This window comes from Gambusia affinis, linkage group LG20 (genome assembly GCF_019740435.1).
Source record: "Gambusia affinis linkage group LG20, SWU_Gaff_1.0, whole genome shotgun sequence".
Lineage (NCBI taxonomy): Eukaryota > Metazoa > Chordata > Actinopteri > Cyprinodontiformes > Poeciliidae > Gambusia > Gambusia affinis.
The window spans coordinates 15891139-15916206 of NC_057887.1; the positions used below are offsets into that span (position 1 = coordinate 15891139).

General features: G+C 34.9%; 3 protein-coding genes across 3 annotated transcripts; all 3 read left to right on the forward strand.

Moving 5' to 3' along the window:
* The first annotated feature begins 1806 nt into the window (after nucleotides 1-1806).
* Nucleotides 1807-7651, forward strand: LOC122823482 (5-hydroxytryptamine receptor 3A-like). The gene is made up of 10 exons (XM_044103147.1): nucleotides 1807-1846; nucleotides 3068-3225; nucleotides 3310-3354; nucleotides 3459-3568; nucleotides 4873-5042; nucleotides 5126-5286; nucleotides 5890-6100; nucleotides 6179-6328; nucleotides 6783-6868; nucleotides 7433-7651. Exons 1-10 carry the CDS (start codon nucleotides 1807-1809, stop codon nucleotides 7649-7651), a joined length of 1350 nt encoding a protein of 449 aa, XP_043959082.1.
* Nucleotides 7652-9367: 1716 nt separating this feature from the next.
* LOC122823132 (5-hydroxytryptamine receptor 3A-like) lies at nucleotides 9368-16489 on the forward strand. The gene is made up of 10 exons (XM_044102423.1): nucleotides 9368-9430; nucleotides 10285-10442; nucleotides 10797-10841; nucleotides 10978-11087; nucleotides 12302-12471; nucleotides 12998-13158; nucleotides 14035-14245; nucleotides 14329-14487; nucleotides 14684-14769; nucleotides 15685-16489. The coding sequence occupies exons 1-10, from the start codon at nucleotides 9391-9393 to the stop codon at nucleotides 15901-15903; spliced, it is 1359 nt and encodes a 452-aa protein (XP_043958358.1). The 5' UTR covers nucleotides 9368-9390; the 3' UTR covers nucleotides 15904-16489.
* Nucleotides 16490-17456: 967 nt separating this feature from the next.
* Nucleotides 17457-24730, forward strand: LOC122823133 (5-hydroxytryptamine receptor 3A-like). The gene is made up of 10 exons (XM_044102425.1): nucleotides 17457-17520; nucleotides 18072-18232; nucleotides 19374-19418; nucleotides 19523-19632; nucleotides 20720-20889; nucleotides 21366-21523; nucleotides 21891-22101; nucleotides 22178-22318; nucleotides 23789-23871; nucleotides 23963-24730. The coding sequence occupies exons 1-10, from the start codon at nucleotides 17484-17486 to the stop codon at nucleotides 24206-24208; spliced, it is 1362 nt and encodes a 453-aa protein (XP_043958360.1). The 5' UTR covers nucleotides 17457-17483; the 3' UTR covers nucleotides 24209-24730.
* The last annotated feature ends 338 nt before the right edge of the window (nucleotides 24731-25068 follow it).

A 25068-nucleotide genomic window follows, 5' to 3' on the forward strand; every position in this document is an offset into this window, starting at 1 on the left:
TGGTTTCTGTTAATTTGAAGTCAATGACTAAATTTGTTTCTTGGAAATCAGAATAAATCAAGTTTATTTGTATAGGACATTTCAGCAACAAGGCAACTCAAAGTGTTTTACATTATAAAAACACAAAAATCAACAACTGAAACCTTTGCCGTCGTTACACATTCGACAAAAAGTGTAATTTATGTTTAACACATAAATGTAATATTATGGCACACAGTGACTGCAGATTTAACTAGCTCTATGAGTAGTGGTGGTGTACACTACATAAAATGATCAGTGTTGCTTGTTCGTATTGAAGCATATTATTGGAAAATTGAGTGGAAGAAAAAGCTTGTTCAAGAAAAGTGCAGAAGCAAGGTAATACTGGAGCTCTGCTGGGGTTGCTGTGCAGACAGTCCACGGGTTTTTCTACCTCAGTTTTTCCTTTTGCATATCTTCCCACTAATATCCTTAAAAACATTTTTTACCATTTAGCTCTCATTCTGTAGACTTTGGCATTGTCATAACATAAACTTTCTGCATCATAAACCTTATTAGTGACTTGTCTGCACCTGCTGACTGTTGTTAAGGTGTGGGTGGCGCCGCAGGGACATTGAGGGTCGTTGACAAGCTAAAGTAAAGACAGAGGAATTAAGCTGAACCTTCACGCTTCCTGTCATTTCTAATTTTCCTCTGACGTGTTCAAAACCAATCAGGATGAATCAGAAAGTTACCCTTGGAATTCCTCAGGCTGCAAATAAGAACATTGTTCGCCATAATTAGACCCTTTTTTTTAATTGAAACTCATTGTCTCATTTACAAGAGAGACATGTAACATACGTCAACAACAAACAGCATTAAACAGTAATTAGACAATCTACTTAACACTTAAAATCAATATCATATTATCATCTGAAGGGTCTTAACTAACAACAAATACAAGTGCCTTCAACGTACTGAGTACTTATACTGCATAGTATGCACACACACTTATCAATTAGCTAATTTAAAAATAATTTTTTACTCCTATTATATAAAATCCACATTTTCTGAAAGATTAAACTTTGGTTTTTAATAAGGTGTAAAACATCGTGTTCATAAATGAAATTGTCTGTGTAATAAATCTGTATGGCATATAACTTTTTCATTCAATTTATTGACAATTTTATACATAATTAAGTTCGTTGAGTTGCTCCGGTGTAATGCTTTACTTGCAGATTATTTTTGTGGTTATTAATAAGTTCACGTTGATTATTAGGAGAGATGTGGTCTTTAAAGTTAATTGGTCATTAAGGCCATTAGGAACCCTCCTAAAGACGATGACGACATAAGTGGGTTTAATTGGGGAAAATGTTCTTAATCTTGTTGCCTGGGTGATCAAGTTCTGTTCAAATCAAATTCCTCCTTCTGTCTTGCGGTCGGTCGCTGTCCAAGCTTTGCGTCATCTGTCCCGTAACTGCACTCACATTCCGCGTACAGAGCCCAAATTTGCCATATTCCTCTTCTCAGTGACAGGAAGCTGTAAAATCATATTATCTCTGCCTCTGAGCACCACAACCTACCTTTCTACTGAGTTTGGATTTTTGCCACTTTCCACCCAAAACAATCACAGCCGTCATTCGCTGTCAGGAGGATCCAAGTTAAACCTGATATATATCAAATTGTCTACTTCTCCTCCCTCTGTAAGCTAATTATGCGCCATATATGTTTACAGATAAAGTTTTTTTCCATTTCAGGCAGGAGAGGAATCGTTTTGTGCGAGCAGCCTCCAGCTGAGAATAAAAGACCCTCAGCTCAAACAGCAGAGACGTGCAAAAAGCTGCAGAGATGACCGGCGCTGCCTTCCTCCTGCTGCTCATCTTGACAGGCAAGTTTCTTAAACCTGCACACCTTAAAAATAATCACATTATGTTCCTTCCATTTTGTCTGGGGATTTTAGTTTTTAAAATTTCAGTAGGAGATCTTCTGAAACTTTAGAAAATATTTACTGAATCTGGAACAGAATGTGATCAAAGGTTTCAAATTACTTCTGGACAAAGTTTAAACTCAGAATGTGAATGAAGTAATTTGCCAGAAACCTTTAATCTCTGCATGATTTTCTGAAAAAACAAAAAATAAAAACACCCTCAAAAAATGGTAGTTGTAGATGAAATTATAGTTTTCTAATTTAATTTTAAATTGGGTTTTCAACTAATCTTATTTAAGTAAAAATTGATTTTATCTTTCTAAATTAATACTCCTTAATGTCTAGTTGGTGTAATTTTTTTAGAATATAATTCAAATTGTGTAATAACCAAAAGACACTTCTAACCTTTTAATTAATGGGATAATAAAATGTTAATAAACAATAAACTAAACTAAATGTACTTTTATTAATTTCTTGAGCGGATACCTGCATTATATTGATTTCTAGCTAAACTCTATAAAATCAAATTGTATCTTTCTTTTAAACAAAGTGTAAACCCTTTATAATTTCAATAATATATGTTTTTAAAAACTGCAGAAATCTTTTGACTGTTTCTCTGCAGGAATATATGTATTCAAATAAATACATATATTCCTGCAGCATATATGTAGTCAGCTGTAGCTTACAGTTGTAAACTGTAAAATGTAGGAAAACAAATGAAAACAAATAGAGTACTAAAATCATGTATATAATTAAAACTTAAAATTTACTTTAAAGAAAATGTTATCTTCCAAACAACGTATACACGTCATTGTATATATTGATCATGTGCTATTTCTAGTATTTCTATAGAATTTAAAACCTCCTAAAAACCAAAGCACAGCTAATATGACAATGCAATGTAGGGAATAAAATGTTTGTTGAAACAGACAACATATACAATATTTTGACAAATTTGTCTTATTTTAAGTTTAACATGCATGTAATAACTAGTTTTTACAGAACAGTCTTGTTTCTCATTGAAATCTGGATTAAGAGTAAATTTTTAAAATAAAAACTACTTTAATAAACATACAATGCTTAGCAGCAACTTTTAACAGTAAGACTGCAGTGTGATACTGACCTTTAGTTTGTGCACAAGATTTCCAAATGAAATCCTGCAGGATATCTGCTGCTCTGTAGATGGCGGGTCCTGCAAAGTGTGCAGCTATCAGGACGTTCTGGACTACCTGAACCTGACGGCGGACAACAGCGTGTTTAAACTGACCCGGCCCGTTCGGGACCACACACACATCACTGTGGTGAAGCTGGACATCATCGTCTATGCCATCCTGGCGGTGGTACGGGCTGCACTGCAGCTTAGAGGATGCGTGACTTAACAGTTACCTGAAAGGTGTTTCACATGTTTTTGTCTTTATTCTCAGGTTGAAAAAACACAAACCTTTGTTCCTCTTGTCTGGGCATCAATGGTCAGTCAAAACCGAGATCTGGAAACGTCTAAACTGCATAACTTGTATCGTTATTCGGCTTCTTGTATAATGTTTGACTGCGTTGTTTAATTGATTTACTGCAGCAGTGGAACAACGAGTTCATCTCATGGGACCCGGCTCAGTTTTGTGGAATCACTCAGGTTTCGGTTCCTAAAGATCTGCTCTGGAAACCAGATCTCTTCATCTACGAGATGTAAGCCCACATCACACACACAGACATTTACCTACATTTACACCAAAAGGAAACCAAGCGGATTATTTAATTTAGACACATAAACATTAAGGTTTTAATGCATTTTCTTTGTTTTTTATGTGACAAACAAAAAGGAGTGTATGATTTCAAAATGGAAGGAAAATGATACCGGTTCACTTTTTTTTTTTTTTTACAGTTGAAAAAAGCGTAATGTGTACTCCTAAATAACATTCAGTGTCATGAATTTGCCTTCAAAACATTGCACCATCTCCACAGTAAAATATTAGTGGTGGTAGCATCATGCTGTGGGAATGTGAAGTTAAATATAAGCTAACCCTGAAAGAAAATATGTTAGAGGTTGTAAAATGCTTGAGAAAGAGGTTGAAAGTTCGACTTCCAGCAGGAAAATGACCCTAAACACACCCAGAACTACAGCAAAATGGTTTAGATCAATGCAAATTCATGTGTTAGAATGGCCCAGTCAAAGTCTAGACCTAAATTAAACTGGAAATCTGTGTCAACACATGAAAAGTTATGTTCTCAGATGATGGCTGAATACGAGTCTATGTGAGACTTTCCAGATATTTTTATTCAAACCAACGCATTGAAAAACATGTTGGGGTTTTTCACTTTACAAATATACAGTACTTTATTTGAAATGAGCATTTAAGAATAACAATGTCAAGACACCACATAAAAAGACATTTCACATTTAATCATACTTTTTATCCATGTAAGTTGAAAACCAGTTTACGAAGACTTCATAAAAATACCAAAAAGATTCAACAGAACTTAAAAAATACCAAACAGTTCCCAGCAAAGTGTTATATGTTGAGTGGAGACTCTAAATTTCCCTTAGATTTGAATATTTCTGTTGCCCTTTGATGGACTGGCAACCAGCTCTTCCACGATATTATGAGGAAAACCCCTCAATGTTTATATGCCTGGAGTATATGTGAAGTTAAAACCACTTTTTTTAAAAAAAGAAAGAAGCTAAAAGAACCAGCCTTAAACAGGAAATGTCAACATATGCAACAGATTATTAAATTACACAAGTTGTGCTTTCCTTATTGTGCATTATTTATCTCCTCTGTTTGACAAGTAGGTCAATTAGTTTACTCTGTTTTCATTTTTACTAAAGTATGCACCGCTGTTTCCAGAATAATGATAACCAAACACAGTTATCCTGCAGCTATAAGAAGAAAACCAATCCTCTGTTGGTTCAGTTTATTTCAGATTTTATGTAAATGCTCCCAAATCACCCCATAAAAAGAAACATACTGTACATGTGTGTTTTGCACCAGGATAGAGAAGGACGACTCGCCTCAGTACCCGAACATAATGGTGAATTTTGATGGCACCATCACTGCTGGTGACGACATTCGTGTTGTCAGCACCTGCAAGATGGACGTCCACAAGTTTCCCTTCGACACTCAAGAATGCAGCATATCGATTGGTTCTGCAGTTTACTGCGGTGCGTTTCTGTCAATGTTATAACTGCCACATGGCTTTTATGAATTGCCTTTCATTTATTGCCTGGTGTTTATCCGCCAGCAGAGAAGGAAATGCGAATTCTTCCCTCTTCGAACTCATCTCGGGTTACCCAGTTTTCACAGCAGATCATGAAGACGCAGGGAGAGTGGGAGTTCCTGCGTCTGTCTGTCAACAACTCCCTTCTTACCTTCGAGAATAGAAGCTGGGACACACTCATATATACAGTATGTAACACACACTTAACTCCAGGTCTGTCACAATAACTAATTTTGCTGGACGATAAATTATCCCAGAAAATATTTTGATAATCAATAATTTTTTAAACTAATAACATGATAATGGTATAATATTGCAAGTTCACCCCATTAAGGACTAATACATTTTCATTTTGTACAAAATTCTCTACACTGGAAGACATTTTAAATATCCAAAATAAAGTACAACAATCCAAAACAAAAAATAAAAAGGAAATAAAAACTAAACATAACTAAAAACACAAATAACATGACTTATGAAGTTTCTGTGCATAAAATTCCCCTTCAAAAATAATTAATCATAAGAGTGAAATTTATCTAGCTCATCTTAATTGAATAATTGCTATTGGCTTATTTAAAACCTGCAAAAGCAACAAAGTGAAATTATTATAAAGCTGTTTCTGGAAGTATGTCTCTGCCTGATAAAAATGTCTGGCCAATTTTAGATGCTCAAAATCCAGTAACATATTTTTCTATAGCAATAGTCTTGGAAAAATACTCTAAAATTAATAAAGCCAAGTAAAACAATCTCAGTGAAATATTATGTTAAACAGTTCATATGTGTTTCCTCAGGTCACCATAAAGAGAAGGCCCCTCCTTCATGTCATAAACTTCCTGTTGCCCATCCTGTTCTTCCTCTCGCTGGATCTCGCCTCCTTCTTCATCTCGGACCATCGAGGGGAGAAGCTGGGCTTCAAAGTCACGGTTCTGCTGGCCATCTCTGTCCTCCTGGTCATCCTTAATGACATCCTGCCTGCCATGTCCAACCAGACTCCACTCATAGGTACAAACTGTGGACTAAACGCAAATCTGTTAAACTTCTCAAACAAATGATACTAATACGGTTTCCCGCTCCACTCAGCAACCTACTGCATTGTGATTTTCGCTCTGATGCTGCTGAGTCTTTTGGAGACGATCCTGGTCACGTATCTGATTGAGAAAGATGAGTTCAGCCCACAGGAAAACCAGGAGAGCAAGCAAAAAAATACCAAAACTAAGAATTGTGACAGAGGTGAGAAGCATCAGATCAGTAAGTCTCACATTAATGCACTGGTGCCCAACTTGCAGCAGCACAACAATAGTGTCAAAGTTTATTCTTTCACATCTTCTCTTTCTTCCATTATGTCCATTAGTTTTTGACTCCCACTGCCTTAAATAAGAAGTTATAAAAATCTTGGTCATAGTATTACTTCTCCTTTTGGATTTCATGAAAGGAAAGTTGCAAAGTTTGTTGTTTTATTCCTTCAGTTAGAAGAACAGTCCAAATAATAAATGTAGGCTATGTCACCAATACATAAATATTTTAATCATTTACATGCTAAATTCAAGTTTTTAAAATGTCCATAAAGCTGATTGTTTCTATAAAGTCCAGGACAAGATGCTTACTGATTTTGTGCTTGTGCATACCTTTTTATTATACTTAATGTCTGCAGACTAATTCCTGAAAATAATTATTTTGCTTTTAGAAGATGAGGAGCATACCATCTGTAAAAGCATCTGCAGAGATGCAGAAAAGGAAAGGCAGCATGAGATTCTTCCTGTACTCGAAGAGGTATGACATAATATGTATGTAGAAACTCATATTTTGCATTAATTTTGGCCCTGCAAACTGTTTGCATGTTCCAGAAACAAATTTCTACCCAGATGCAAAATTATAATAGGACAAACAGTGGCCTGATAATTATCATACAAATCTGGAATATAAACAAATTAATATCCATAGCCAGTTTTTACATTTCATTTAAAAATAAATTGAGGTGCGTTATGGTGTGACTTCATTTATTTGTTGATATCTCACTCTTCTTTGTACTATTTTTTACTCTAATGCCACTTTAGTAGTACTAAATGCAACCAGAAGTTTTGAGATTAATCTCAAAATGTCTGAGTTTGTTTTGGCAGAAATTTACTTCTGTTTTTTTCTATCTACAACAACCCTAATATGCTGTCGTATAGTCTGCTTCAAAGAATCTGAGCCAGGTTATTTATGCGTTCTCACAGCCCAGCATGGTGATAGCCAGCTACTCTTGTTCATGAGTGAAGTCTCAGCAGTCTTGCAAATTTGTGTCAAATAGTGTCCAACGCAACAAGAACAATACTAGCATCTGATTATCTCCAGGTGAACAGCACTCTTCTGTCAGGAGAATCTCATGTGCTGCTGTTGATCCTGGATGAGCTGAAGATGCTGCAGAAAGCTGTTCACGTCCATCTTGGCTGCAGAGAAGAAAAAGTAAAGTTGGTGTCTTGGGCAAAAAGAATCAACAGATCTTTCTTCATTTGCTACGCCGTCACAGTTTTCCTCTTTCTCTACCTTATCTTCAGAGAATGGAAGTTGTAGAAACAAAAGCTAATGTGTTCAAGCATAGTTGAATTATTTAGTAGATCGAACTCGTTAATATTAACACGTGAAAGTTGTCCAGTTTTCCCTCATTTTTGGCAGCTGGTTGGCTCATGCAGTCTGCTTTGTGTCGGCCGGAAGTCACAAAGCAGACTTCAAAAAATACATGCACAGAGGCACCTTTAATTCAGCAGATGTCAGTGGATGTAAAAGTGATGAAAGAGAAAGAAAAAATGTTTTCCCAGAGAAAGCTCCAGCTCCTTGAAGATCACGGGACCCTTGATATAAAGGGAAGCATGTGATTGTATCAAGGAGAATTTACATTTTAAGTGTGCGTTTTTAAAATGCAGCTGCACATTGTAAAAGACAAAGTAAATAATTTACTCACAGTTTAAAGGTTACATATGTACCTGATCATAAAGATATCCCAGTAGAGTTAATACAGGTATAACACAGGAATATGTGGAAGAGTATTAAAATGGGGTTTATTGTCAGAAAAAAAATCTAATCTGCTTTCTTGACTGAGTTAACATGTTATCTGCAATAAATACATGAAAAAGGAGTCTTGCTTGCATTAGTGCTGCTTTGCGTACTTGACATAAAGCCATAGTCCAGATCCACATTTCCTTTTTACTTATTTCTCTTTGGGTTCACACTATTAACTACCTTTTAAATATAAACGTTCACTCTAGTATTCTGACTTTGATGTTGATGTGCCCCAAACACAAAGGAAAGCATGAATGCACATGAAAATAGAGGAAAAGACAAAAGAGGAATTATTACCTGTTTGCTAATACATTTGTGGACTAAATCACAGGATTTGCATATTCTTCTATGCAACATGATCTTATTCCAATTTCTAGTTGAAAAATTAATTTTAGCAAACAAATGATTGCTTAAAATTCCTAATAGGACATAAATTGTCCAATTAATGTTGGCACATTTTTCAGAAAGACGATGTTTGTGAATTACAAATTCTTTGTTTTATGATCTGGGTGTAAATGGATTATTATCTTTTGATGTAAGTATTCAAATTAATTGAAGTTAATGCTTGAAATACATCACTTTGACTAATGAATCTATATACATGTGTTGAATTTAATTAGTTTCAAATTGTATTTTTTTTGACAAACCTCCTTTTGGCATCTTTACAGTTCTCTGCATGGTAACAGATGACAGGAGAAAACCATCCGATGTTAATCCCCGGCTTTTAGCAAACTTTGTTGTGAAGATAGATCTCCTGTTGGGAAAATTGGGTTTCAGTGCTCAGCCGCCCACAGTGATGGCTTAAATGGCTTTAATGGCTTTAATTGGGGACAGAGCTCATAATATTGCTCTCACATTGTCTCGGTTCCAGTCTAATCAAATTGTACATGTTGCATCATCTTCTCCTCTAACTGTGTGCTCAAGTCACAAGTTCAGAGCTAAATTGGTCCCATTACTCTTCTTGTTGACAGCGAGCTGTAAAGTCACATTATTTCTGGCTTTAAGCTGATGAATGTCTTCCACCTGCCTTTTATATTCAGTTATTTTAAGCCATCTGTTGCAGAAATCTCAGCTGTCAGAAGTATCACAGCCAGATAAATAGCAGGCAATGAATGTCCACTCCCTCTGTAAGCTAATTATCTGTCACACATGTGTACAATGGAGGGATCGCTCATTTGAACGTGTTTGGTCGGACTTCGCTGATGAGAATAAAGGACTGTCTCAGCAACACTAGACTGCAAAAAGCTCCTGAGATGATGCACATTTCCTTTTTTCTGCTTGTTATCATCACAGGTAAGTTTTTTTAAATATGTATTTTTGTTTTAGGAATTTAATTTGATAACAGTTGTTTTTGTCAACAACATTTCAAATCCTTGTTGCCTATAAGTATTCTATGGAGAGATATAAACTAACTTTATGCACATTCAAAATGTACATATTGTTTATATAATTTCATTCAAGTACTTTAAATTTACAACTGAAGTAATTTTGAAGTACAAATGTATCTATCTCTCAAACTACAAAGGTTTTATAAATAATCAGATTTCAACTTAAAGATTCACCTTAGCAGCAGGACATAGGCTTCACAGCAAATCAAATTGAATTCATAAATGTTGCCATGGGGATTGGCTAAAAAAAACATAAAACCAGCAGTCTATTACTTACAGGTGCATCTTTTGTGTACATATTTTCAGTTAGATACCTTTTGTGACAAATAAATAAAAACTAAAGTGAATGAATGATATAACATTTCAAAGTGATAGTGTTCTTAATGACCCCATTTGTTATGGCTCTATTAATGTTATTGTCGTGATGTTAACTTATAAGCTTGTTACTTCTAAATACTCTCAGAACTGAAGAAGCGTTTCGGATGAAAAGTGACAATCAAGAAACAAGAGAAATCCAGTGGTTTTCATATTTAGCATGAACTGGATGACAGAGAATCTAAATCAATGCGGTTCATTCTCAAAGTAATTATCTGTGTAGAAACCAAAAAATAAATAAATAAATCATTGAAAATTTCCATTCAGCAAGAAGTTTGAGCAGTTAATTAAGGTATGTTTATAGGATTTAGTAAACCTATTCCAAAAGTGCTGTATTTACATTAAATCCTTCAGTAACTCTTGTTATGGATTGTTTTTCTGTAGGTGGGGTGTCCTGTAAAGTTTGCAGTTATCAGGATGTTCTGGATTATTTAAACCTGACAGTGGACACCAGCATGTTTAAATTGACCCGACCCGTTCTGGACCACACACACACCACAGTGGTGAAGACGGACCTGATCCTCTATGCTATTCTGTCGGTGGTACTGTATGCTTTCTGATGTGAGGCTTATCAGTATGGATGTCCTGATTCTGATATTTTAATGGACAAAGGAATAAAGCCATATGCAAAACTATTTACGAGTTTTTACATTGAAAATGGGTTGATTTTAAAATCTATCTATGCAACGGGGAGCTGCAGAGTACATTGTGGGAAAGCTGATAAAATTTCTAAGAAAACAACAACAACGAAGATCAGTAGGTAATTTCAGCCACTGACTTCGAAAAAGAACACTGTAGAACCCAAACCAATACTTAGGATCAGATTGGGGCATCCCTACACATCAGATAATTAATATTGGTCAATTTTCTGAAAATGTTTATGTCCTTATTCTTAGGTTGAGAAAACCCAAACCTTTGTACCTTTTGTCTGGGTGTCAGTGGTGAGTCAATTAAATTCAGTTTGACAACATTTTACCTAATTTTTATTAATATCTCAACAAATATTACCATTACAAGTGTTGCCCTCCTTTTTTGGGCAGATTTTTTGGTTACTTTTTGCTATCTGCTTTTATGTAGCAATGGAAAGACGAACGCATCTCTTGGGATCCAGCTCAGTTTTGTGGGATCACTGAGATGTCAGTTCCTAAAAGCCTTCTTTGGAAACCTGACCTCTTCATCTATGAGATGTAAGCCTTCAGCATACAGATATTGACTTTAATACCTGCACAAATTTAGAAAATCACATACATAATGGCTGAATATTCCAATAGCATTATTGTTAAAAACTAACATAGACTTTATAGATTCTCTTCTAGTTTTCATTCATCACAATGTCTCAACACTGTTAGTAAATTTCTCCATCTGAGGCATTGAAAATGTATATACCCAATGTGGCCATTGGCAGCAGTCGAAATAGGCCAAGCACGTAATTGGCATACAAATTGTAAATGAATTGTACTTCGACTTTAACTGAAACTTTATTGTACCAAATAATGTTTCAAGTTGCAGACAAAAAAGAATAAACAGCACATTTGACCTAAGCATCAAAATTAAGGTTGGAAAGAGAGAAATATTCTGAGCAGGTTGGGTGTTACATGAGATATTTACAAACCAACAAGAACGAAAAAATATGGTAAATAACTTAAAAGATGTAAAATTTTCTTTCACTTTTAGAAATGAAAGATAAAAAAATTATTTATCAGACTCACTATGCAGGTTTGAATTTATTTATTTTTTAACATTTATATTAAAGAAGTTTACTGGACTCTCTATTAAGGTATATTTTTGCTACTGTGTTGAAATTCAACTTGACAAAGTTAATCTAGAGTTGAAAAGTGAAAACATAAAATGAATAAATCTAATTTTTAAATCTAAGTTTAACTAAGAAACTGTAGAAAGATCATGAGTAAATTGCACATTTAGATTTGTGGCTTTATAAAAAGCTACAATTTAATATTTGCACATTCAGTTTTGTGGCTTTATAAAAGCTTTAATTTAATATTTGCTGTTACTGCATTTGTAGAGGTAAGCAACTTTATTGTGTATTAATTTTTATTCAAATACACACAACCATATGGATATAACTTTCAGTATAATACTTGGTAAACACAGTTCTATGACAGTTAAAAGTTTAACATCTGTTGATCAGTTCATTGTGAGCATGAAATGTGTCATCTCAATGTTCAGCATATATAAGATATACATATATTACATATAATATATGTATATATTTGGGGGGACTAGCCTGATTTTGTTCATAGTTTTAGGCCCTCTAGAAAGGGTCGGCCCCACAACCCACTGAGCTACTTTCAGGCCTCCTGTAAGACATTAACAAGGATCTGTGTGTGTGGGCGTGTGTGTGGGTGTGTGTGTGTGTGTGTGTTCCTGAGTAATGTTTTAGGGTAGAGAAGGATGACTCTCCTCAAAATCCATACGTCCTGGTGACTCATGATGGGACTGTCTTTTATGACGAGGACATGCGGGTGATTAGCACCTGCAAGATGAACGTCCACAAGTTTCCTTTTGACACGCAGGAGTGCAGCCTGTCCATTGGTTCTGCAATACACTGTGGTGAGTATCTGTGAGTCGCCCCCATATTTATACAGTAAGCACTTTTAAAACAATGATACTAATGAGGAATTAGTACCATTGTTCCTAAACTAGGCAAATAAATTTGATTGATTGATTAATGCATGTTGAAAAACAATAATTAACTGTTTGGAACTATAGTTATGCATCTTCAACAAATATAGCTTACAGAACTAAGTTACTTGTACTGATCTTAGTTTGAGCAGTCAGGAGTTTATTTTATTTTGAGTATATCAAATAAATACCATGCAAAGAAAACCAAACAGTAATACATGTAATTTTTCTAACGATAAAGTTATTCAAGTTTTTTTAGCAGTCAGTTACTGTCCAAAACTGGTTACCTAGCAACTGTTGCTAAGGCAATTACTTCTGAAGTTGATAGATATCTGATAGAGAGCAAATGTGAGAAGTTTTATGCTTACATCATCATCCGAGTGATTATTCCACCAATCACTCAGACTACTTAGCAGCTTGGACCCTCATTTAATTTTCTTTTATCTCCCAACAGTAAAAGAAATGCAAATTTTTCCTTTCTCAAATTCCTCGCGGGCCACGCAGTTTTCCAGAGAGATAATGAAGACACAAGGAGAGTGGGAGTTCCTGAAAATGTCCGTCGAAAGCTCCAACATCAGCTTGCATGATAGGGGTTGGGAACTGCTAATTTACAAGGTAAACAACACTGAAAACAAAAATAAGTCAAGAAAGGGCTGCAATGATAAAATAAACTAACTAGATAAGGCAATATCTAGTAAGTTAGATTTAGATTTTCAACCATTAAAAATACCAAGTGTCACTCTGGCTTATTAAAAACTGTGAAATATTTCTTTGATTTAGTGCAAAACAATCTCCTCAGTAGATGTCCAATTTAGCAAGATTACAGCTAACACTTAGCCAGTGACCTGTAGAAACATCGCTTACAAATTGTCCATATTTTGCAGGACATTAGGTTACACTTTCTTTCTTTACCCACACCGTTGGCAGATTTAAAAGAAGGTGAGTTTTTTTTTGTGACTCAGCAGGTTGACAGCAAATCATCATTGTACCTGTTTTATGCTAGGCTACATCACTTTCTGTGTTTTATAAGTCCATTGAGTCTATTTGATCAGTGATGTCAATTCTCACATTTTTGGAGCCAAAAACTATATTTACATTTTGTCATCATAAATATGGAGGCAATTTTGATCCAGAACTACTTCCTCTCATACTCCAAAAGAAGAGTCTCAAACATAGACACCTTATGTAATATTAATAGCTCATAATATCTTATTTACTTCAAAGGTATGTTTTTGTTTTGCTCTATACATCTAGTATTTATGAGTACAATTCAGAAAATGATTTGGGCAAACATCTGCATTATAAATACCAAATGACAGTTGTCTTCGCCAAAAATACAAAAATAAATTTCAGAGGTAATAATTATTTGTACCAAAGAACATAAAAAATACTGTTTTGTGGTTTGAATGTCTTACTAACCTCATTTGTTTAAAAAGCTCCTCAAGAAGTTCAGAAAAATAAAAACTTTTCCTTGTTTTTAAATGTTGTCAGGTCACCATAAAGAGGAGACCTCTACACCACGTCATAAACTTCCTGTTGCCCATCCTGTTTTTCCTCATCCTGGACCTCGCATCCTTCTTCATTGCTGACCATCGAGGGGAGAAGCTGGGCTTCAAAGTCACAGTGCTGCTGGCCATCTCTGTCCTCCTGCTCATCCTTCATGACATCCTGCCCGCCATGTCCAACAAGACTCCACTCATAGGTAAAAAGTTGGAAACTGAAGGGTTTCCATTTGACTTGAGATACTCAAACGAATGTCACTAATCACCTGTTTCTGTCTCTAAGCGACCTACTGCATTGTGATCTTTGCTCTGATGCTGCTCAGTCTCCTGGAGACAATCCTGGTAACGTATCTGATAGATAAAGACTCTAAAGATGAACTCAGCTTGTGTGACAGTGGGGAGGATAAAAACAATCAAATGAAAACAAAAAATTGCAGCACAGGTGAGACACACCTTATATTATTGTTTGTGTATTTCCACTTGTATAAAATGTGCAGTTTTTTTAGTTCGTTATTTATCTACAATAAATAAATCCCACGGAAAGTTTTGAAAAAGAAAAAGAAAAATTTAGCAAAGTTGGTATGTTTAAATAATAAGATGCATCCATGCTCCTTTTTCTAACAAATGTGTTCTTATAGAAATTAAAAAACAAACTGGCTCCAGCTGCAGCTACAGAGTCTGTGAAAGTGAGAAGCAGCATGAGCTCCTTACTGTGGATGACGAGGTAAGCATCATGTGCATGATCTATACAAATTATTAGGCTATTTTACACTTGTTACACTTGGTTTGCGAAAAATTAATTGAATGCAGTTTAGAATAAACACATTTCTAATTTAGGAATAATTCATGGTTTATTTTTTTCTGATTATTTTTTATACTATCTGGTGTCTTTCTTCGAAGTTGAAACTGAGTTCATCTACAAATCAGCACAGACATCTGGTGCCCACTGCCAAACACGCCGGGAGAGGGTTAATGAAAAACCAACAAATATTTTTAAATTGATGTAGCAAATACAAGTCTTACAAATTAAGGTAAACAAAATAAAATCTATTTAGCCTCCTTGTTTGTTTGTCTTAGTTTCAAAAACTAAAAATAGAAATAAAATGTTTTTAAAAATTATAATACATTTCCTAAAGCAGACATTTATCAAAAATTAAAAGTCGTATTTATTCAAACAATCAGGTGACTTTTGCAGCTCCAAACAAGTTTTATTCAGCTGGACTGTGAACAAGAATGGCTCTGGATTGTAAAGGTTGTAGACCACTGGGTCCAAACCAAACTCCAGAACTCAACCTAATTAGTCTCACATTATTTTATTAGTTTAATCTTTGTTCAGTATAGACTGTGTGAAATCTGTGGTCATTTAAATAATCTTAGATTTAAATAATCTTAGAACAGGATAAAGTCACGATCAGAGCAAAGTTTATTTTGTTGCTATATATGAAGCCACTTCACTTCTCACTATTCACAGCCCTCTACACATTAACATATAGAAAGACAACACTAGCATTTGAGTTTCGTGTGTTTCGTACCACTCGGATTCCTCAGCATAAGAATCAAGGTAGAGATGAGTAGAACAAAGTTGTAAAATGCTGATTCAGAAAGTAAAATCCAGGGAACTGACTGCCTCTTTGTGCAGGTGAACTACAGCAGCCACTCGAGGGACACAAACACTTTGCAGTTGATCCTGGATGAGCTGAAGAAGCTGCAGAACATGATGCGTCAATATTTTGGCCCCAGAGACGAGAGAGTGAAGTCTGTATTTTGGGCAAAGAGAATCGACCGACTTTTCTTTATTTTTTATGTTTTAACTGTTTTACTCTTCCTGTCCTTCATCTGTATGGAGTGGTACTCTTAAAAAAAAAAAGGAAAATCATTCCTGATATCACTGTATTGTACAATGCCGATCAGTTTGTAGTGTGCTATTGAAAGCTGACGTTTTGACTAAGGATAATGACTGGAGTGGAAATGTTACTGTAAATATTATCTGTGCTTTTAGAAGCATCCTATTTTGTATTATAAACAAAGTTTATCCAGATTTGAAATTGAAGCAAAGTTTGAGAGTTGGGATATTCCATGTGGGTCTCCGTAAACTCAGAAACAGAAAATTAATACATTCATGTTAGCACGTGGAGACAACACAGCATAATAAAATTTCCCTCATTCTTAACATCTAGACTCACTTCGTGCAAGTTTTTAAACATGTAACATTTCCTTCCATTTGTATGCAGATGCATGCCCGGTGTATTTTATGAAGCAACACAGTCGGTGTTTTGTCCAATCTGTCCTTGACAATCTGGCTGACTTCAGAGTTTAGAGCAGGCCTAAAATATCTAATATCCAAGGGCTTTGTAAAAAAAAATTTAGGATTTATGTATCAGAAATTGTCACATGGACTGAGATAATAAAAATTTAAGAGATTGTATATTATGTATGAAAAAGGAAAAAGCTACAGTAATAAAACATGTTTTTTGCTTCAGTCTGACCCTCTTGTCTTATATCATCCTTCTTTCACCTTGCAGCTCATTTTACATAATAAATGAATCATATTTATTGTCGCCAGCCTGCTATTTTGTGCACCATAATCATATCACACAGGATGATGGACATTCATTTTACTCATTTCAGCGAGGATCTGATCTACTTGTGCTACACTCCTGCTTCATAGATCCAGGACTTTTAGAGTGTAGTCGACAGATTTGTTGTGTTTCCTACAAAAGTGAAAATATGTGAAGGGCGTTGAGCTTCTAGTGCACGACTAACCAAACATTTATGGATATTGAACTTTTATTTTATCAAATTAAATCAAATGGTTTTGCTTCATTTTGTATTTTATAAATATTACATGAGTATACCCCATAAGACATTTTTAAATGAGTAAATATATTTGAATATCTTATTCAGTTTTCACATTTGAAAAGGAAAGAGTTCATACATTTCAAGATAAGAACATTTAAAAGAGGCTGTGTGAATTATTTTGCAGCGACTCTGTCATATTGATCTACATTCATTAAGAAACTTTTAAACTAGTTCACAAATCACCCTTTATGTAACATTTGCTTATAGCAAAAGCTTGGGGAAAGTGATTCAATTACAATCTTGCCCTGCAGAATCTTAAATGTTTTGCTTTGGGAATTTTTCACCAAAACAAAGAAAACAATCCAGACTGAATATCTAATATACCGTTGGGGCACGTTTCCATTTCCTTTGTAACTTGATATGCAAGTAAATTTATACATTCATGCGGGACATGTGGGTGTGGCCTCTGTCTGAGAATGGATGTCAGAGTCATGGTAACATGAAAAACCAGCAAAAAAAAAAAAAACACCAGACCTCCAGCTTCCGTTGTGACTTGAACCGCCCCTTTCCAGTAATACACCATGCGGTCATCAGCTCCAAAGAGACACTGAAAGGACAAATACGCATGAGGGAGTCAAGATGCTGGTTGGTTTCCTTTTTCTGCTCCTTATCTCTGGTAAGTCTCAGGAATATTCAGCTTAATGAGTTTTAAATTATTGTTAAAAAGCAGAGAAATGTGAATTTAAAACCTTTTCAGGAATTGCTTTATTAACAATTTTTATATGTTGTCTGCTTGGTAGTGCTGCTGAAATAATTAATTAGCTGACAGCATTTTTGCTTGTAGATATTTATTCATTTATAAAACTACAAAATAATCCATTGCTTCAAATAAGTTTTCTCACAAACATCCTTGACAGAGACATAACTTTTCCTGGGACACACATTGACATTACTAAATGATTAGTGAATTGGTTTTATAAAGCTCTGTAATGGTGTCAGCGACAGTCTCATAATGGCCACTTAATGCCCACAATCAATTCTAATAATTACTAGATGTATCTGTGAACCAGTGTTTTTGATGTCCTCATCATAAATTCAGTAGCAATGAATACAAACCACACAGGCGCTAATGCATTTTGTAGTCAAAATGAAATCAATCTCATTAAAAATTGACAAAAGTGTGATGGTTGTTTTTGAAAAATGTTTCCCTGTGTTTATCGTCTGCAGATGAGATTAATTCTGAGCAGAACTGCAGTTATCAGGATGTTTTGAACTATTTAAACCTGTCAAGTAACAATGAGCTGTACTCCATGACCAGGCCCGTCAAAAACTATAAAAATCCCACACTAGTGTCACTGGAGGTTCTGCTCTATGCCATCCTAGATGTGGTAAGTAATCAATTATTTAGGTATTACAGATTTTCTTTTCAAAACTGTTTGCGATTCATCTACATGTGAAAAATATAGAAATATGCAAAATAAAGAAATGCAGTGGAAAGAAAAAAAAGGGAAGACACAAGGCAGCAGAGAATGGAGCCAAAAACTATGATTTTATCTCCAGAGAAGAGTAATGATGAGGTCATTAGCTCATGAGATAATGAGTTGTAGGCTGCAATAAGGATACCTAGTAGACCGGCACCATACACAGGGATTCTTTATTCCCTAGATTGTAAACCCAGTCTGAATAATAAATGCTGGTGACAAAACTACTGACACTACTTTGGATTTAAACAATAAAAGAAAAGAAAAAAGAAATAACATATGTATGTGTGTGTATATATATATATATATATATATATATATATATATATATATATATATATATATATATATAAAATTTTTATTTTTTGATTTTCTCCACAAACCAGTTTATGCTTCATTTCTGATAACTGCAGCATGATGCCCTCTCCTTCATTTAGCTCAGGTACAGAATAAAAATGAGCCACAGGGACAGCAAATGATGGTGTAAATTTTTTTTAAAAGTTGACTTCTTTGAAACAACATGTCAGGAAATTTTCAGACATTTTATGACAGAATAAATAAAAAAAACTCTAAATAAAAACATGTTCTTAACTGAGAAACTTTATGCTCACAAACAACACCTGGCCATTCCTTCCAGTAAAGCTTAATTTTTAAGTGTTTTGAAATCCTTGTTTATTTATCTACTTATTCTAAAATCAAGAATGTTATTTTTAAAATTGCACCTAAATTTTGACAGACCGTTAAAATGTAGGTGCAATTGACAGACTGCTTTTAAAGGTTTCTTTCTCCAACATTTTCTAGAAAACTGCAATAGCCTGCAGTTCTCCACAAGTGCATAACAACTTTCCTCATAAGGATTCTTGTGCATGAGCCATACATTAATATCAACTGTGATAATGCAGAAGAAGACAATTTAGAGTTCATTAGAAGAACTGAGTGGAAATGCTTCCTGTTTGTGCCCGTGACAATACCCAGTAATGTTATCACACTTTGTGTTGACGGACTTTGCATTACGTTGTGATTTTGCCTCATGTTTTATTCTCTGCAGGTTGAAAAAGACCAGAAATTTATTCCTTATGTGTGGACTGTCACAGTGAGTTCTTCTGAACAAATCAACCATCTGTTAGAATGGAGACTCTAAGATCTACTGAGAAATTTGTCTTTAACACTGTGTTCTTTCTTTATTTTTCTTTTCAGAGGTGGAACAATGAATATATTTCTTGGGATCCCGATCAGTTTTGTGGAATTGATAATGTTTCTCTACCTAATAACATTTTATGGAAACCAGATCTTACGATTGAAGAAATGTAAGTGTTTGTATGTGAATTAGTGTGATCCTGCATGTGGCGTAGAGACATCAAAAGGCCCTCACACTTTGCCATGTTTAATCTTCAGGCTAGTTAAAAAAAACAACAACTTGTAAATAAATATTACATGCCTTTCTGAATGCCTCAGAAGGATTCTGCTAAATGCTAAATGTTTGTCTCTTAAGATTTAAACATAAGGTGGTTTCTGCAACTTGAGAGCAACTATAAACATTTGGTGGAATATTGTGAACTTCTAGTTTTCAAGGAAGTGCAGTTTTGTATTCTTACAGGACAGAATAATTGGCTAGGCTAACCAGCTAACCCATTTATTCACAGGAAACTGATAAAAAGATAAAAGGGGTAAATACACTGATTGGCTGGTAAAGCTCACAGTCATTGTTGGTCTGTCTTACCTACAGAGTATGAAACAGAGGATTATTTCTTTTGCTCCACTCCAAGAAGTGTTTTACTTTACAATCTATCTTGGATCAGAGGCACTGGACAAATAATTTGCAGAAAAAGTTTGATCTGAGGATGAAGGAGACTCATGTTCTGATAATGGCGCTGCTCACAAAATTCTGGAAAAATTAATGATAGTGCTGGAGAAAAAGGCTGTTCCAGAGACAATGAGGGCTGCTGTACCGGAGGCTCAGCAAGCGGGGATAAATGAGATGCTGGAGGTGACAGGAATTAAGAAAATGGAGGTGTCGAGGGTGCACCCTGTGGAGAAAATAACAATTAAGACAAAGAGAGGATGACAGCTATAGTGAAATGACGTATCCAGACATGGTGCAGGAAACCACAATGCTTGTGACAGTGCAGGATAAGCAGAGTCTTCAATAACTTTACTGGAAAGAACAGTGCCAAAATCCTCTGTAAAGGTTTTGTTTCTGTTTAGATTTTTTAATCTCTGCAAAATCACAAATTAAATTAGGGTACTTATGGCTTATTATAAAGCTTAGAACCTGTGAATGTTAGTGGCAATATGGCGCAATATTTATTATCCATTGCTCTGTCATGTGTGAATCCCAAGCTTTTCAAACCTCCATAATCACTTCATTTGTTCGTGTCTTCTTAATTTATGCAGGACAGAGAAAGACAAAGCCCCTCCCAGTCCTTACCTCACAATCAACAACAAAGGAGACGTTGAAGTTCAGAACGACCAGGTGTTAGTGAGCACCTGCAGGATGCATATATACAGGTTTCCTTTTGACACTCAGAGCTGCAACCTCACCTTCAAGTCCATTATACACACGGGTGAGAACACGTTTCCAATTCTATCTATGAACATTTTCCACATGTGAAATGTTAAGCTGTAATGGGATTGATCAAGTTAAGGACAGTCCTGACAGAAAACAACTGTTGACTGGCATCAACGCTACCTGATTGCAGTAATTGACGGCTTCTTTGTATGTTTATCTTCCCTCTTTTCTAATTTCCTCATGTTAAATGTGAAATCAGGAGGGTAAATGAAATGAACGAGCAAGCTGACGTGGGAAACAAATAAATAGCCAAGGAAGCTTAACAAGAAATTCTGATAAGAAATATTCAGGTGGCTGAAACTAATCATCAATTCGTTTTACTTTTGTTAGCTTTGCTATAAAATGCATAATGATGTAAAAAAATGGAATAAAAACAAGTATATTTCCCAAAAGGAAGCACGAGAGAGACATTTAAAGGTTTTTCTGGGAAAAATCCAGGACAGCTTTTACAGCATTTCCCCTCTTTTTCAGCCAGAGAGATCCGTCTGCAGCCGAGTGACAACTCTTCAGAGGCCACAGAGTGGTCTCGGGAAGTGATGCGGACTCAGTACGAGTGGCTGTTCATCAACATGATCGTCACTGCAAACAACGCTACCATTTTAACTGATCAAGATGTCGTCATTTACACTGTAGGCATCATTAGTTTTAGATGTGCACATCTGATTACTTCCTTTCCTCTTTCTGCTTTAGCAATGAATGGCCTTTTTCATGTTCTATATTTAAACTACGCAGAAAATTACATTTTCACTGAAGTTTGATGTGTTTATATTTTTCACACTTTTAAAGCTGCATGACCCTTATAAAGGGAAGTAACTAATCTTAAATCACACTAAATGGCAGAAAGTTGAAATTTCTTTTAAAAAAGTTCAAAGTTCTATAATAAATACTTAAAAAAAATTTGTATTGCATTTCAAGAAGCCAAATTTTGATAAAACTGTGTCTCAAAAGATCCATTTTCTGCTTTTGCTGAATATTAATCTTAATCTTGTTTCCCAGATCACGATGGAGAGGAGGTCTCTGCTGTACATTGTCAACTTCCTGCTGCCGGTTCTCTTCTTCTTGTGTTTGGACTTGGCCTCCTTCATGATCTCAGACTACGGTGGAGAGAAGCTCAGCTTTAAAGTCACCGTGCTGCTGGCCATTACAGTGTTGCAGCTCATTCTCAATGAAATTCTGCCTTCCTCCTCTAACAGAGTCCCACTCATAGGTAGGATAAATCTGCTACTTTTGTGCAGGAAACATGACCTGACTTCATAAATTTTGTTCTGTCTGATCCTTTTCAGCCGGTTACTGCATCGGGATTTTTGCTCTGATGATGCTCAGCCTCCTGGAGACGATTTTTGTGATGTATCTGAGACAGAAAAGCTCCCAAGATACAGAGAGAGACGGATGCATGATCCAGGAATCTATCAAGTCCAACAAAGGCAACTTTCACAGCTGCTACACAGATAGGAGATTAAATTTGTCCAGATATCTTTTTTGAAGTTATTAGTTGTTTGTCTGCATCTTAACATTTCAAGCTTCTTCTCTGAAAGCCTGAAACAGTATTAAACTCCGTTTCTCAACCTCAAAATTTAAAATGTGATGCTGAGAGAAATGGATGAAAACTCTCCTCTACATCACATAGTTTCTGGCCATTATTGGTCTAAATGTTAAAATATTATCTCTTTTATGAGCAATTATTAATGACAGGTGTCTAATAAACAGCTGTTACATATTAAACATCTTTATGGGTTTATCAATAAAACAAATAAAATTCCATTAATGAATGCTTCCACATTATTTATAACATTATTATTATTTTTAAAACAACAAAAAATACCTTCTAGATGTCTTATGGAACAGACTGAACACAAGAAAATAATCAACATTAAAATTACAGATTCAAAGCTTTGCATGTCTTGCTGGTGAAACAATTAAGATTTTGTTTTCTTTTTGTTATTTCAGCCAATTTCTCAATTTTAGATAAGGAAAGATAAGCAACCTCATTTGGAAATTTTCTGTGAATTTATTTATTCTTTCTAATAGAATAGAATCTTTTAGAATAAAATATTTTTCTAGTGAAAAAGATAAACAAACAGGTTAGAATGAAAGTAATGAAAATATCCAACATTGCAATAAAAACAGCTGCTTTGAAAAATGGTGTATCTGCTGCCCTCCTCAGGAAATCTGCTGTAATAGCACTCAGGAAGATCAAACGCCATAAAGTTCAATTTATTACAGTCTGTTTTAATTATTATAAATGACACCTAATTTAAAAACAGCTCCAAATTATATGCTATCATATGATAAAAACAGTCCAGGCCTAATTATAGCCAATTAGTTTAGTTACAGTCAATGTGACCCTGATTATGTTACAATAATTTTGTTTACACTCAGTTGGTAAAAGTTTTTCTTATTTAAAAATATTTCACTGCAAAAAACAAACAAAAACAACAAGAAAAATCTTACCAAGTAATTTTGGTCTAGACAAAATTTGTCTTGAAAGACAAACTAACTTTCAAGACAAAGTTAGTTTGTCTTAAAATAAGACAAACTAACTTACAAGTAACTTTTTAGCAAGATATAGAAGCTTGCTTTAAGTCAATATTGATAAAAAAAAGGTCCACTGGAAGAGTATTTTAAATAAGATAAGATATTTTTCTCTTGTTATAAGTTAAATAATCTGCCAGTGGAACTAGTTTTTTAATCAATAATAAGGAATTATGCCTTAAAACAAGCTTCTATATCTTGCTGAAAAGTTCCTTGAAAGTTGCTTTTGGATATTTGCACAAGAAACTAAAGAAAAACAGTTGGTGAGATTTTGTGTTTTTGCAGTGAATGAAATTATACGCAAAGTATAATACACTGTCATTTAGTGTTAATTTTAAGGATTTATTTAGAAACTCTTTCAGAATCACACGACTGGAGTCCAGGTGGATTTATCTACAACAAGTCTTCTAGTGAAACCGGTGAGATCCTGCCTGGTGCCAAAGCGGTCAGTAGTCAGTCATCGTCGGTGCACAAAAACCAAAAGTGCAAAAGACATCCGTCCTTCTGTAAACTGTTTTATTAAATCACCTTTTCAGGACAGAAGCAGCAAACTGCTGGGGGAGTCCTACACCCTGGAGAGGATTTCCGATGAGCTGAGGGCGATGGAGAAGATGTTAACTCTGCTCTTCAAGTCCAACAAAGACGAGGAGAGGAGCAGCTACTGGAACAGAGTGGCTACAAGAGTTGACAAAGCTTTCTTTTTTTTCTACATCCTTGTGGTTATCCTTTTCCTGGTTTTCATTTTCTTAGAGTGGCAAAGTGATTCCATTGATACTGCATAAAACATTTCAGGTTGACATTTATGTAGCCGTGATCCAAGTCAGCATTCATCTGAATAATTTTGTTGTACTTATTATAACCTGATTAATATATCTGTTCCATATTAAAGCACAGTAGCATATATGTAAAACTATTCTTCAGATGTTTTTCAGCTGAAAAAAACATTTAATTTAGTAGCGGAAAAGAACGAGGAAACGGTCTTGATAATTATCAAATGCTCACTTTTCCCTTTTATGTCATTAATTCATTTTGAAACTATAGTTTGCTGAAAGTGCAGAAGCCAACACAGTAAGATAACATGTTGTGGAATAAAGCTGTTAAAATTAATGAACACTGCAAGTTAAAAGACAAATTTACTTTATAGAGTTATGCAAAAATCAAATACTTTCTGCTGCACAATAGATCCCATTAGGATCCATCGTAACTTTAACTTTATTAGATTATTAGCATGATTTATGGGTGTTTTTTCAGTAAACTAAAGCAATTCAGTCACATCAGTAATATGTGCTTCTGAAATATTTATCTAAAAGTAGAATTTTTTATATATTTGTTGGTTCTGCTGCCTGCTTAAACTGGATGGAGAACATCTACACTAAAAATGTGACTAAGTTCAACAATTCACCAGATCTGTTAGGATTTTCAGAAAACAAAATTGTTGGCATAAAATAATTTGATCTGATTAAATTTTTTAAGGTTTCGGTGACAAATGAACACCAGTCTTCTTTGGTATTGTGTAATAGTTTAAAGTGAAAATAGAGCCAGAATGCTGGTTTCTTGGCAATGTGAAATGGAAATCTTACTCTGTGGGTTTTTCCTGAATTGGATGTGCATCCTCAGGTAGAAAAGTGTATATAAAACTTGC